The sequence below is a fragment of the Prionailurus viverrinus genome, chromosome B3 (assembly GCF_022837055.1).
Source record: "Prionailurus viverrinus isolate Anna chromosome B3, UM_Priviv_1.0, whole genome shotgun sequence".
Lineage (NCBI taxonomy): Eukaryota > Metazoa > Chordata > Mammalia > Carnivora > Felidae > Prionailurus > Prionailurus viverrinus.
Window position 1 is genome coordinate 80,425 of NC_062566.1, and position 15,706 is coordinate 96,130.

Below are 15,706 nucleotides of genomic sequence, written 5' to 3' on the forward strand. Positions count from 1 at the left end.
CCCTCCCCCCGTGGTGCTGCAGGCCGGGACCTCTGCCTCACAGCCGGCAGGCCCGAGTCTGGGACACCAGCCCGGGGACTTGCAACCTTGTCCCCACCATCCCCAGTTTGAGAAGCTCAGATTGAAGAGAGAAATAACGACAGATGTCAATGTAGAGTTTTCAAAGAGCTTTCAAATGTAGTTTCGTTTGGCCCTCCCGTGAAAACAACTGCCAAACATTTATGGAGGACTTTCTCTGTGCCAGCTACTGAGCTGAACGTTCTTCGTGCGTCATCTCGTCGGATCCTACACAGATCCTACGGGAACGTACTGTTATTAATCCCAGGTGTAAAAGATGAGGCAATCCAGGCCGACGAAATTAAGGCTTCTGCCCCAAACCATCCAGCTGATACGCAGAAGACCCAAAGTCAAATCCCTCTTTTGTACAAGACAGGCGGGTCAGGTGTTTCAACCCCTGTTTTCCACAAGAGGAAGGTGAGGCTCTGGGAAGCAAAGGAACTTAGCCAAGGTCACAAAGTTGGCACATGACAAGGCACGTGGCTTTTCCGTTTCCCTCTACCAGCGCCCTTTCCAGTGAGGACTGCGGGACCAATATGTAAGTGTTTATCCCCAGTAATCATTACACTGGACTCATTTCTCTACGAAAGGGCCTTTTTCAGGAATGTAGTTCTGTCTAAAGGCTCAGTCTTCTTCCTCCTCCTGCCCCAACGTTTGTGCATGCACACACACACACACCAACATAAAATCCACAGAGTCGGGGCGCCTGGGTGGCTCAGTTGGTTAAGCACCTGACTTTGGCTCAGGTCAAGATCTCACGGTCAGTGAGTTCGAGCCGCCCCGTGTGGGGCTCTGTGCTGACAGCTCAGACGACGATGGACAACCTCAAGGACACCAGCATTCTAGCCAGAGGGGCCCTGGGGGAGACAGCAGCCAGAAGGCCGAGTCAAGGCGAGCTAACCCCCCATATGCCCACTCTGAGGGGGAAGAGCCTCAGGGCTGTCCATCCCTTCTCCAGGACCCCGAGGGCTTCCCTCAGAGCTCCACGAGCAGGACAACCGGCACAGACCCCTCTCCCTCACGTGCTGTTAGGTTCGGACCCACCGGAAAGTATCACCTGTCCCTGGCAGGGCCCTGGCGGGGCTGACTCATCACCACCTAGCTCAGGGGATGCTAGCAGCAGGGTGGGAGGCAGACAAGCACGTGTGGTCACTCCTTCCCCACACACACCAGCCGGGAGCACCACACGAGTCCCACAGGGAGGCCAGTCTCAGCCATAGGTCTATCCACCATCTACCTCTCCAGGTTGGGAGACCCAGCCCCTGTCTCCTTTGTTCTCTGATTTTTCTGCATCCCCCTTTGCCCTCCCCTTTCTTCCCCATACAGTCCACATTTTCTCCTTGCTCACTGGAAATGGCTTACCTACTACGGTGATCGCAGAGACCCCTTCCCTAATCTGCTACATAAAATTCAGGTGACCTGAGATTGCTTGGCGGGGGGGGAAGGGGCAACAGCGGGGAGGAGGAAGTTAGTTACAATAGAGGACTGAGGCATGGATGTTAGACACAGCTAGAGCCCTGGAAATCCCACAGCCCCAAGTGGGAGTCCTGTAGACCCGAGCACGGCAGGGGCTCCCGAGCAGAAAGGAGACCACGGTCATCTGGTGGTCTCATGAGACATGGATGTTGTCTCAACTGAGGGGATAAAAGTTTGCTCCTTTGCGTGGGGCTTAAAACAGGGCAAAGCCTCGTGATGACATCGGAGGCACTTAATAAAATGCCCCAGGAGTCTGTAAGTCAGGATCCTGTCTGGCTTCTCCACTTTGCTCTCAGAGTCCGTGGCTCCGAAGGGCAGAATGGAAGAGGGAGAGGAGGGAGAGCCGTCCCTGGTGCCAGCCCCTCTCCGGTGGCCCAAGCCTCGCAAAGGAATGGGCATCCGGGCTTGCTCCAGAGAGACCCGGTGTGCTAGCTTTGTGCTCTACCCTCTCAGATCTCACAGGCTTCTTGGAGGGAGAGATGTGCGAGCAGGAAAACAGATATCGCGAGAGCTCTCCGTGGATGTACTGGAGATGACGTCCTAGAGGAGAAGCCTTTTGGGCTGGACTTGGAAAGATGAGAAGGAATTTTCCAGGCAAAGGAGTAGGCTTCTAGGTAAAAAGACAGAGTGAAAACTCTGTCTACAAAACCCACTACAAGTACTCTAAAGAGATTTTGTATTAAAAGATGTGAGACCACAGGGACGGGGAGAACAGGTGAGGCCAGCAGAAGGAGGAACAATAGTTTGAAGGTCGGAAAGCAGATGGACAAGCAGAAACAGACCCGGGACAGCTGGCCTCTTAGGCCGCGGCGGGGCCACTGAGAGCTACCCTTTGAACATGGGCGCATAAGTGCTGGCAACCACTTGCGGGGAAGGGGAAGGAGGAGAGATTATAAGTTGCTTGAAAAGTGATCAGATCTCTGGATCCCCTCACCCCGTCCATACCACCCAAGTAACGGCTCCTCCCCCCTACGCATGGCCAAAGGTGAGGTTGATTATCTGGAAAGGTAAAACTTTAGCCTGAGGGTAAGCCAGCACTGCTGAGGGCAGGACTACTCCAGGGAAAACAGAAAAATGTGATGACTGTGCATAAAATAAATGCTCTCTGGTGACAGCCCACCCAACCCTCTAATCTGAATCCGCACAGTTCCCAGAACATCTTTACCCTCCGGGCAAGATACGGGAAGAGCATTCACTAGGGACTCTAGCCAGTCCACGATGAAGGAATTAAAGAAACTCACTTTGTCAGTTCCAATGCTGCCAGATCACCCACCCTACAACGAAGCCCCAAGTTTTCAGGCCCCTCCCACTTGCTCAGAACTACCAGCTTTTTAGTCTCCACTCTTAACCACTACCTGACAGCCAAAGACCCCTAGGTATCTAGGAAAGCCTATACATAGAAGATGAAGGACCAAAACCATTAAGTTAAATTTTAAAAAAGCAAATTGGAAGAAACCCAAGCTATGCAGGGAGAAGGAAACTTTTAGAAAGCCATCATTACTAGTCTCAGAGATCTAAAAGAAGACATTACATTCATAAAGAAAACAGGATACCACAGTAAGAAAATTTTTTTTTTAATTTTTTTTTTTCAACATTTATTTATTTTTTTTAGGACAGAGAGAGACAGAGCATGAACGGGGGAGGGGCAGAGAGAGAGGGAGACACAGAATCAGAAACAGGCTCCAGGCTCTGAGCCATCAGCCCAGAGCCTGACGCGGGGCTCGAACTCACGGACCGCGAGATCGTGACCTGGCTGAAGTCGGACGCTTAACCGACTGCGCCACCCAGGCGCCCCAGAAAATTTTTAAGGAGCTCTTAGAAATTAAAAACCCAGTGAAAGGGGTGCCTGGGTGGCTCAGTCAGTTGACCGTCAACTTTGGCTCAGGTCATGATCTGGTGGTTCTTGAGTTCGAGCCCCACGTCGGGCTCTGTGGTGACAGCTCAGAGACTAGAACCTGCTTCAGACTCTGTGTGTGTGTCTCTCTCTCTGCCCCTCCCCTGTTTGCATTCTTTCTCTCTCTCTCTCTCTCTTTCTCTCTCACTCAAAAATAAATTCAAATAAGTAAACATTAAAAAATTATAAACATTCAAAAAAACAGTGGAAGAGTTGAAAGATAACACTGAGGCAATCTGGAAAGTGGAGCAAAAAAGACAAATCAATAAAAGGAGGAAGAAAGAATAAGAAAAGAAGAGAATGAGTCTAGAGAAGCAGATATTCACATAACAAGAGTTCCAGAAAGAAAGAACAGAGAAAACAGGAGGAAGAAACCAACATCACAGTAATCTCAAATTTCCCAGAACTAGAGGCCATTGGTTACCAGATTGAAAGTGTCCAAGCACGCTCCAGGATGAAAAGACACCCATATCAAGATACATCATTATGAAATGCCAGAACATTCTTACAAGCCTCCAGAGAGGAAAAATAAGTTTCCTGCAAAGAGTGAGGAGTAAGAACCGTCTTCCTGCTCTGAATGGTAACACTGGGAGCAAGAAGGCAATGCAGCAATGTCTTCAAAATTCTGAAGGACAATTATTTTCAACTTAGAATCTAGACCCAGCCTGTTAAGTTTCTCAGGACCCATGATGGGGGGGTGGGAGGGAAGGGAGGGTGGGTGATGGGCATTGAGGAGGGCACCTGTTGGGATGAGCACTGGGTGTTCTATGGAAACCAATTTGACAATAAATTTCATATATTAAAAAATAATAATAATAAAAATAAATTGAGAGTTTAGACCATAAAAAAAAAAAAAAAGAATCTAGACCCAGCCAAACTCCCCATCAAAAGTAAAATAAAAGAGGGGCGCCTGGGTGGCGCAGTCGGTTAAGCGTCCGACTTCAGCCAGGTCACGATCTCACACTCCATGAGTTCGAGCCCCGCGTCGGGCTCTGGGCTGATGGCTCGGAGCCTGGAGCCTGCTTCTGATTCTGTGTCTCCCCCTCTCTCTGCCCCTCCCCCACTCACATTCTGTCTCTCTCTGCCTCTCAAAAAATAAATGTTGAAAAAAATTTTATTTAAAAAGAGTAAAATATAAAGAGGGAAGAAAAAAAAAACCATCCTCAGACAGAAGTTGTCTAACATTTACTTCCCACATACTCTGCCTAGGAAGCTACCAAAACAAGAATGCAAGTCAAGAAAAAGAAAAACATGGAATAATATAGAAAACGGGAAACCCATCACAGGAGAGAGGTAAAGGGAATGTGTAGGATGATGGTAAAGGGAGATCCCAGGATGCCAACTGCGTCAGACGCCCGGAACAATGGTATCAGCCTGGAGCAGAATGGCTCAAACGAGAGGCAGGTGGAGGGCTCGCCATCACCATGCCTCCCACTGTCGTGCCACCTGGGGTGGAATGGCTTTTTCACCTGATGAATCTACTGGAGGATGTAGGTCAGTAAAGCCGGAGAGTAAACCCAGAAAAAAGGACGACATGGGATCCAGGAACCTGACTCAAACCCAGGAGAAAGGCCAAGGGAAACCCCGGGATAACAGCTGGGTATGGGACCTAAAAGGCCGCCAGTTCAGACAGAAGAACGGTGATCTCCAAAAGGGGTGTCCCCAAGGAAAGCAGCTAACAAGAGTACCGATGGCACTGACCTTGCAGAAAAGTGGTTTTTTTTGTTTTTGTTTTTTTTTTTTGGCAGAAAAGTGTTTTAAGAGGCTATCGGATGGGATAAGAAAAAGCAGCAATACACAGCAAAAAACCAATTCGGTGAAAAATTAAAGAAAGTACTAACTTGAATAAAGACAAAAGAAAGTAACATAGTATACTACAACGTTGGTATGAATAATATCTCATAGAAACAAGATAAACAGTAAATATTCACTCAAACAAAAATCATGATACGACCATATTGAGAAGGTAAGTGAAGAGAAACAGAAGGAATGAAGATAGAGAGAGCCAACTCGCTATCTACCATAACAGGAAGACCAGACAGCAGGAAACTCCGAAGTCCCCAAAGTAAGCCGTGGTCACATACTATTCAGCATCGTGGAAATGCAGACACCAGAAGAAACAGCTGAAAGGTGAAAATGGTTGCTTCTGGGAAGACAAGTTGGGGCGGGGCGGGGAGGGATCTTCTGTATTTTGATACGTGCCTTTTAGTATAACGCGAACACTTAAACTATGTGCTTGTATTAATTTGATCAAATAAAAATTAATTTCTTTTGAAAGGAAGGATTAAGGACTTTCTGGAGGGGGAAAACAGCGCATGTAAAAGCACAGATCTGTGAAAGAGTCGGGTTTTTCAGAACACCGTCAGGATCACGGTCACGTAGCAGGCATCAGTCAGATGCCTTAGAGAGCAGTAGTTACCTCCTCCTTGCACGTCACCTAACCTACTTTGGCTTCCTTCTCCGTAAAACTTGACTAATAATAGCACTTACTTCACCAGGTTTTGTCAGAATCCAATGACAATGGAAACAGATGAATGTTGCAAAATGTGTTACGCTGTACAAAGGTAAGGAATAGATGCACACCTCTGTGTCCCCTGGAACAGACAGTGTTCTCAGCCTGGCACTCGGAGGGTTCTGGGTAAGGGTGGGAACTGCCCAGAAGAAGCCGATCCCAGAGAAGCTGTTTAGCTGCTGGCTGGGCCAGACAGGTGCCCCGGAATCAGGGCACGTCACAGTTGGAAACCACCAATGCCCTTGATTTACTGGAAAAAAAAAAAAATGGGCTCTCAGAGGGAACCTTGACCTGGGCCCGTTGGCAGACGGCTGCACAGCTGGGAGGGGTAGTCCTGCAGGCCCGCCAGCAGGTCAAGGTGGTGCAACAGGAGACCCTGCTGGGAGGTCTGGAGGAGAGGCACTCCTCAGAGCCGGCTTTCCAGTACTATCACTCCACCAGCCTCCTCTTCCAAGGAGTATCACTCTACTCCCTGTTCTGCCAAGTCCCGCCATGGAGCTCAGAGAAACGCAAATAATAATAGGCTTAATTTCCAACACTTGTATGGTACTAACTGTAGCCAGGCGCCATTCCAAAGATCTCGCAGGTCTTGACGCATTCGGCCCCACAATAACCCTAGGAGGTTCGCGCTGTGGTCATCCCTGCCTCACAGATGAGGCGCTGAGAGGTCACGCGAGGTTAGGCAACCTCTTCGGTATCACATAACTGGAAAGGGGATGAGCCAGCATCCCAGCCAGCCGGTCCCTCTCCAGGGTCTGCAGTCAGAATCATGATACACCACCGTCTCTCAGGCTTGAGATTCACAAGCCTCAGACCACTCAGCTTAAAATGGGGATCTTTGGGAAGATGGCCTCCAAAACCTCTTTTGGGGCATCTGGGTGGCTCAGTCGGTTGAGCGTCCCTCTCTTGATTTTGGTTCAGGTCATGATCTCACAGTTTGTGGGGTCGAGCCTCACATTGGGCTCTGTGTTGGCAGCGTGGAGCCTGCTTGGGATTCTCTTTCTCTCTCTCTCTCTCTCTCTGCCCTCCCCTTCTCTCACTCTCTAAATAAATAAATAAATAAATAAATAAATAAATAAATAAATAAATAAATAAATAACCAACCTCAGGGCACCCTGGTGGCTCAGTTGGTTAAGCATCTGAGTTCGGCTCAGGTCATGATCTTGCAGTTCTTGAGTTCGAGCCCCACATCAGGCTCCCTCGCTCACACACTCACTCACTCTCTTTCTCTTAAAAATAAACATTTTTGGGGGCGTCTGGGTGGTTCAGTCAGTTAAGCGACCGACTTCGGTCGAGATCAGGTCATGATCTCACGGTCCATGAGTTCGAGCCCCACGTCGGGCTCTGTGCGGACAGCTCAGAGCCTGGATCCTGTTTCAGATTCTGTGTCTCCCTCTCTCTGACCCTCCCCCATTCATGCTCTGTCTCTCTCTGTCTCAAAAATAAATAATTGTTAAAAAAATTTTTTTAAAAAAACGAAAAAATAAAAATAAACATTTTTTAAACATTAAAAAAAAAACTCTTTCAATTGGACAGCTTCTTTCCTTGGAGCTAAGATTCATTAATCATATGTCTAAGGGTAACGAACTACACTGAAGGTAGGCTTTTGAAGAGAAGCAGGCTGTAGATGTGGCTCCAGAATGGGAGGAAAAAGGGACCCCAGCCCACGCAGGGAGACTAAGCTGGAGAGAAAGCTAAGAAACAAATGTCAACTTGCACAGTTTTGGGCACACAGCCAACCCCCTCCATGCCGGTCCCCACAGCCCCTTTGGACCCTCCTGTGTGCTGTGACCCTGGTGTGGCTCGTACGGATGGCCTCATTACCTGTGACGATGCAGGTGAACCTGACGTCGCTGTCCTCGGACACAGCCCGGGACTTGAGCGTGGTCTCGAACAGCGGCTGGGTCTCCTCTGTTAGCTGCGCGATGATGGAGCAGAAGGTGCTCCTACGAAAGGCAAAGAACGATTCAGAGCGGCTCTCCCCCCGCCAGCATCTCCGCTGGTGTCCAATCTGGACCGGTGTTGTCCAAAGCAGCTTAAATCTTACCACGTCCATCCACCATCCTGTGGCCACGGCCCCAGTACCTGAGCAAGTCTTTCTTCAAGGGAGCCAGATCTCTTGGCCACACTGGGGGCAGGGGTGGTACCAAGGGGCTGAACAGAATCCCGATACAGACCCATTCCAATAGGCAGGCTTCTGACCATGGGCCAGGATCCTAAGCATGCCAAACCACCAGCCCTGCCGTCCCCTTCCCATCCTTATCGGAAGGCCTTGCTTCACCCTCGACCATCTATCTCCAGGAAAGCTCGCACACGGGGGAGGCACACATATGGATAGGTCCGGCCTCAGAGACGGGGACCCCAGCACAGCAGAGCTTCCATTCATGCTAAAGAGGGAAAAGCCAGTCAACTCTCAAGGACACACAGCTCAGGGGCCTCTCCTAAACGTTGCGCTCAGAAGAAAAGGCCCTGAATTTATGAGCAAAGACCGGAGTAGAGGAAGAAGAAGCCAGCCAATTCCAGGGGTCTAGACCCAAAGGTAGACTCTAATTCACAGGGGTGTCAGGAAAGAGAGTCTGCTCTTGGGGTCCATCCCCGGACACCACGTGCTCAGGTGAATACATGGCGGCCAGCTCCAAGACCGACCAGCACGACCGCCAAACCATCAACAGATCCGTTCCCGCAAAAGCCAGGACTTGTAGTTCCATAGGGACAATCCGCCTCCCAAAATTCAAGGGCATTTGCGGGCTCGCTGAGTCCAGCACAGACTCACCGACGCTGCTCAGCATGTACAGTCCTCTCCTTCCTGGGCACGGGAAGCAAACCACCATGCCAAACCCTTTCACGGGCCAGCAGAGACACAACGCGTCCCGAGGCGTGAAGCGTAACCACACGGCCGGGTTGTGTGGTGCACAAGCCGTGCCCAGCCCCCCTCCCCCTCCCCACTCACACACCCCGTGGTGAGCAGCAGTGAGGACCAGGAGGGGAGAAGTGAAGAGAAGCAGGGGGAACTGGAGACACACAGACAAAACATTCAAAGCTGCCTTTCTCTGTGCCTCGGAGGAGGGGCGGCCACCTGGGCAATGCGTCTGCCCGTGACCTCTCCGCCAGGGGCAGGGGAGCGTCCGTGGGAACACGGCAAAGAGGACTTTTGCGGGGAGGGCGTCCACATTCAATTCATCATTTCTGTGGGTGGCATTCTGGAGTAGAGTTTGAGGAGAAAGGTGATATCCCAGGAAGAGCGTCCGGGATCAGGTAAGATTCTGGATCAACAGGGGTCCAGCCGTGGTGTCTCCAGGGGCATGCAGACACCTGGGCCTCCAGGGAACTGACGGGAGCCCTCGCCCACAAAGACTGCCCAGAAAGGGGACCCTAAGCGCTCACGCACCTGAACGCTTGAACTGGGCGTGTGGTCGGGGTTCCATAACACCCGCTGTGATACTCTCATCTGGACCTCCTCTATCGTGCTCTGCCTTTGCCTTTACCCCACTCAGATACAGAGGGCCCTTCAACTCCCTGACACTCAGGAGACACAACATCTGAACACGTTTCTTGCTTGTACTCATACCGACCGCATATTTCTGGCTGGGGAATACCAAATCGCAACCAACCGTTTCCAGAGGAAAGCGCCGTGCCAAAAGGCATCGGGCTTCCAGGCTTCTGCAGCTAATTCAGAACATCCCTAATTACGTCCTCCCTGCAAAACCAGAATCCTATCTTACTCAGAAGCACGAGCCTGGATCTAATACTCAGCTTAGGCTCTTAAGGATGAAGCTACTTGGGCAAGTCTAAGGAAATAAGCTACAGGAAAGAGAAAAGGAGGAAATGATGCTTCAAGGAAATTTTCTTCGGGTGTTCATGCTAGATATTCAGTAGCAGGTAGTTATTTGATTCCATTACTTCTCTTGACTGGGAAAGTACACTCATCTTCCCAAAGCCACTAGGTTTTAAGTTATATTATAGAAAATGCTTGCATTGGAAACTCATGCATAACTGCCAAAAGGCATGACTAGATGAACACCCTCTGCGGGGTGGGGCTGGGGTGCGTTAGGGCAGGGAGAGTCACTGCATATGCGGTCAAGGTCCACCCGCTTTCTGTCCCCATCCTCCAGACCACTTGGATAGACTCTGAGCAGGGCTGCTTCCAGTCTCCTGGAAAGCCAGAAGTCCACACATCTGGAAACAGTCTGGTCCCACCCTGACACCTCCAAGTCCTTCCAACTCTGTGACTTCATAAGGAGAGCACAGCCTAACTAATCGCGTGTTTCTAAAGAACACCAGAACCGTGGGCTTATCACAATGCGCAAAGGACCCTAACTGTGCCCTTAGACTTGGTTCTTTACCGTGCTTTAAAGAAACTTCCAAGATCCTTTCTCTGTTAGCACTCACTGCTCCCCTCTGAGTTGGCTGTGATCCCCTCCCCTCCACCCCCTCCAGATCATCAACCAACCCAGAACAAAGGCTCTTTGATGTTCTCCTATATCAAAGGAAACGTACAGGGTAGGCGCTAATCATGTCAGTAGACATGATTAGCTACTCAGAGACCAGTTGCCTTCTCAGAAACCTTTCTCTGTGTAAAGAAACCATAGGCGACTCTCCCCAGACCTACCAGAGTCTGGGATGGGGCCCAAGGGGTGGGAGATATCCAGGAAATGTTCCGACTTTTATGATAGAAGTCAGTTCAGCCCGCGGGAGAAAGCTGTCCCCAGCTCGGGAGGCAAGAGAACAGGCACTCGATGGGCGAACCCCGACTGTGAGCCTGATGCTCAGGTCCTGCCTGGCTCTGGAGCAGATTCCGAGACCATGCGAAGGCAGGCATACGCTAGCGTGTTATTCCCGGACCTCAAAGAGTTCATAGTTTCGCAGGGATGGAGAGAGCCCAAAGGGAGGGAAATTGGAGAAAGAGGCGGTAGAAAAGAGAAGATACTGAGAAGGAAACGCTGAAGTCATTAACCTTGCGTCAGAAGATAGACAATGAGGTGTCAAATCTAGACAGGGGATCACAAACACCGCAGACACCTAGGATGGGTCAGTGGGTCACATGGCTGGTGGCTGTCTGTCCTGGCCCCATGGTGCCTCTCCAGGGGGCACAGACATACAGTAACAGGCATCTGGGGAAGCCTTGCTATTTCTGGGTCCCAGGAAGCCTTTCAGCGGTCCATGCAGGCGTCAACTCTGGCCCCTGTGAGACCCACGCTCACGTGAGTGCCCTCTCACACCTCCCCCCCTTCCCGCCCTCCGGCCCTCCCCTCACCCCATGCAGCCCCATTAGTGCACAAGCAGTCACCCGGAGGCCCTTCCGTGCCCAGACCCGAGAGAAAAAGGCAGTCAGAGAAATGTAATGCAATGTGCGTTTACCTTCCAGAGCTGGGGTGAGACAACCGGTTGCTTGATAAGCTAAGCGAAAACAGCAAATGGAATCATTAGGCCAGAAGAGCAAGGAGAGGAGGCAAAACCAACAACAGTTTGCAGGGTATTAATTGGCCACCATCTGGGGCCCGGAGGCCTTTCTATTAAAAGGGACCAGCTGTCTTAGTTGGCCTGCTCCAGTTAGCAAGTGGCCTCACCACCAGGCACACCGGTGTATCTGAAACGGAGAGCTCGTTAAATGCGGCAGAGTCCAGGGGAATGGTTAGGCAGGAAGGAAGGCCCCGTGGGGCTGCGCTTGGAGAAAAATGTGTCCCAGGCCACTTGGGTCACTGCCCCCAAGAGAGGGGCTCACGGCTGCCTGGCGCGTGTCCCCACCCCACAGCACACCAGCCTGGGGGCAGCTCCCACTTTGGCTTTTGGGGGGAGCAGAGCCCCCATTCCTCGAAATCCCCTAACGGGCTAGGAAGGAGACAGGTGGCTTGGAGGACGCCCATTAATAGGTTAAAGTACAGTTAAAGGGGCCACACAAGGCAAACCAGCTGGAAGAGAGAAGAGGAGAAAAACAAAGCGGTTAATTCAGCAGGAGCCAGGAGGCACCCAGCTCGGTCAGACCAGCACAAGGGCCCATTATGTCTAGGGGCCCTGATCACCCCTCCTGCCCCGGGTGGCTGAAAGGGGACACTAGCTGGGGGCTACGGATCCATCCAGGGAGGCCACCCCACCCGCCCCTCCCTCCACCTTTCTTCACACAGACACCTCCAGGCGAGGCCACCCCCTCCACTCTTACTCCCTTCAGCTGCCCCTATGAGGACAGGGATGGTCTGTCCCTTTATAACCCAAAACCCAACCTCAACCTCTACCCCAAAACACGGCTTCCTCTCAGGGGCTCCTGGGTGTGTGGCCACCTCCAGCATCCTCCCAAACTCCAAACCGTAAATGTGCCATTTTGGACCCCTCCCTCTCCTCCAGGTCCCAAATCCAGCCGGTCAACAATTCTCGGCCCTGCTTTCTTCCTTTCGCTCTACCCCTGCTGTCGTGTTCTGATCGAGACCCCCACGGCTCCAAATCCGATGACCACCTCAGCCCCCTTCTCCTTCGCCCCGCAGATCACACCACTTCCCTGAAAAAAATGTGACAGTCCCCGCCCCCCCCCCCCCCCCCATTGTACATGACACTGAGTCTCAACTCCCTAACTGGGCGGGCAAGGCCCTCCCTGATCTGTTCACACACCCCCTATGACTACCGTTCTCTCCTTCCCAATACCATGTTCCACTGGAACCAGACCTGTCCCTAACTGCCATGGACATGTCCACGCCCGGCCTCTGAGCCCATCCTTCTGGCCTCCTTGCTTGGAAAGCCCTCCCTCCTTCCTGCTGCCCACCCAGCCTTCAGACCTAGCTCCTTTTGTAGCTTCCATACTCCTGGCACAGTGCTCAGCTGACCGCAGCCATTCAACAGCTGCTTTGTGGAAGGGAGAGAGAGGGAAAGAAGGTAGAGAGAGGGAAGGCAAACGCATCTCTCAAAAAGGAAGGGTGCCGCCCCCCAGAGGGAGCTGCTGCTCCAGAAAAGATGGAAAGAGGGAGAACGCAGCTGCCTCTGCTCAGAGCTTTAAAAATCCTCTGGAGGCCGCGTGGGCAGAACCTCTCATGGTTCCCAGACACTGGCCAAGTCCATCCTTTCCTGACCATGAACTTCCTTTGCCTTTCACCTCGTAATTGAGAGATTTGTCCTCTGGTGGGTCTGGATTTCTTCCCTGGGAAGGAGAGGGAGAGAATCAGCTCTCTAATTCCAAGAGGAGAATGACAGGTGCCACCTGCAAGGAGATAAGGGACTGAGCTGCGATGGTGACCCCCTCCCTGGCTCTCTCTAGGGCTGCTCTGTTCCCTGTCCTGCGCTCTCCGGGCTTCACCCCTACGCTGTCAGCCAGATCCGGCAGGAGGAATCCTGTGCCACGGAGGCAGCTTATCTTCAGAAAGTGGGAGCGCTGCCCGTGCCCTGCCAACTGGGCCAAAGCTAGGCTTAGGGCCCCATCCAGGCAGGAAACTCTCCCTTTACCGCCTGTGAGGAGGTCAGAATCAGGGGCACCAAACGCTGGTGCAGAAAGCCCTGGAACAGTTCTTAGTGCCACCTTCATTTTACAGGATGGGAATTCAGGGCCCAAGAAGGAAAGGCCTCATGGTAAAGAAGGAAAAGTGAGCCTGGAGGGAGCCAGGACTGGCTGTGGAACCCGGGGCCTCCCATTCTTCTTGGCTTTCACATGTTCTGGGATGTAAAAGGCCCTTGGAAAGTCCTAGCCTGATGCCTCAGTTTCCCTGAAAGCCTGAGACAACCTGCCTGACCTAAGCGGGACAGAAGAGGTGTTCCAAAGATGTCTGTAGCAAACACCATAGCTTCTGCTGTTCCTCTGAGCCCCCTTGGGCCAGGGTCTCCAAGAAACGGGGGGACAGAGACTCCTAAAGCTCCTGAGTGTCCCTCGGAAGGTAGTTAGTCATAACTAGACCCACCCGACTATACCTCCTTACCCTGCTCCAGCCTACCCCAGCCCCGTCTTCTACAGGGGTGAGGCCCTAGGGGCTGGACGCCCTAGGAGGCTGGGCCTATAGTTTGCGGGGACCGTCCACATGCTGGAACTCTGCCCCCAGCGGGCGTTACAAATATCCTTGAGCTGACTACTGACTGGAAACCACTTCAGGGCTGTGGATTCAGGGGAGGGGAGGTATGCGCAGGGATCCAGGCTCTAGACCTGGGCCAAAGCTTCCCATGGCCCAGGCCCCAGCCCAGCTGTCCATCGGTCCCCAAGGGGCAGCCCGTCCTCACAAGGGCCCGTGAGAACAACGCCTCGTGAGCTCCATGCATAGAGGGAGACCCAGAAAATGGTGGAGCCAAGAGTGAGTGGAACAGAACTTGCCTCTCAGTCAGGACTCTGGGATAGTCAGGGTTCATCTGGGCTGGAGCCAAGGACAGCTGGCAAAGTCCTCAAGGGACCCTCTTTCTCCTTCATGTCTTGGGCCCTCTTCCCATCCCCACAGGCAGTCAGGCTGTTCTGAGGGACAGAAGACTGCATGGCCGCCTGCTCTAACGCAAGAGTCAGGCCTCGCTAGAGAAGTGGGAACTGCCGCCCCTCCTCTCCCCAACACAGCCCCATTCACATCCACACTCTCCCCTCTTTGGCCAGAGGCTTTTCCGGAGGTGAGATCAGTCTGGCCCTCCTTGTCCCTCAGGACCTGTCGGGGTCTGTAGCCAGCCGGCAGGGGCAAAACCGGGTCCACAGGCCCGGACTAGAAAACCCTCTCTCACACCGCCCCAGCCCTGCCTCCTCCAAATGCTTGATGCAAAGAGTATCCTTTTAAGAGCATTCTCATTTAGGTTCAGGGGACTTGAACCAGTCACTCCCATCCCACCTGCAGTTCTCAGGCCGGCCCACTGCTTTGTGCTCATGGGTTAGGCAATTAAAATGTATCTACCATCAAGGTAGGTGTCCTCTCTCCAGCTTTTTCTCGAACAGTCCAGATCCACTGTCTTCCCCATTCTGCCTGGTTTTCAAGCCGCCCCTGCTTCCCTCCCTCCATCACTGCCTCTCTTCTATTTGTTCTGCCGTATTGACAAAGGCCAGATGCAGGAGGCAAAGCCCAGGCAAGTCACTGTGACAAGTGGGAGACAAGAGTGACGCTCCTACAAGCAAGTCAGCTTCCCCCCACAGGCTGGAGTAAATGTCCCAGGTTCATTCCAGCTTTTCGGTAGAGTCAATGGTTCGGAGGAAGGGGCATTCTTTCCTGGCAGCCAGGGGCCTTGTCCAGTCTGACTCAGTCACCGATGCCAGCCCTCAGCCCTGCCCCAGACATGTGACACCATTTGACGAGTTTTATGCAGAAACCGGTTCCGGTTACATTTGAACTTTTCCAACTCCAAGGTCAACAGAACTCAGCCAATTCACGAGGAAGTGCCTGGGACTTTTCCTGAACGTCCTTGATGCCTGTTTTGGTGCTGTTTTAGGAACGGAGGACAAGAGGTCCCCAGACAGCTTCTCAGAGGAGTGGCTGTTTTCTGCATAACCCACAACAAGCCAAGTTCTGGGGCTGTGACACAGCCACTGTCCCAACAGCCAACCATCACGGTTCCCTTTGGAGAACAGGCTCCAGAGTTGGAGGGAAACTGACCTGCCCAGAGGGGGCAGGAAATGTCCGTCTCCATGGCAGTACATGTGTCCCTGGGTGTCCACCTGCCATGTAGTGCTCGTATGCCTCTCTACTGACCGACCGTGTGTCTTTGTCTGTGGGTAGTCTAGCTCCTAAAACAAAGAGAGCAGCCACACCTCTCACTCTTGACAGAGGAGCAAAGGGCTCATGGCCGGACTCCTCCCTTGGCATCCCGCTCCCCCAACCTGGGCAGGGCAACTG

General features: G+C 52.2%; 1 protein-coding gene across 1 annotated transcript in view; it reads right to left on the reverse strand.

Annotated features, from left to right (window-relative positions):
* ALPK3 (alpha kinase 3) overlaps nt 1–15,706 on the reverse strand; it is a 52,082-nt gene that overhangs the window by 35,565 nt on the left and 811 nt on the right. Inside the window, exons 2-3 of the mRNA XM_047864353.1 lie at nt 11,298–11,336; nt 7,764–7,885 (exon numbers count right to left, since the gene is read on the reverse strand). Coding sequence (XP_047720309.1) covers nt 7,764–7,885; nt 11,298–11,336 — 161 coding nt within the window. The remainder of the gene's footprint in view (nt 1–7,763; nt 7,886–11,297; nt 11,337–15,706) is intronic.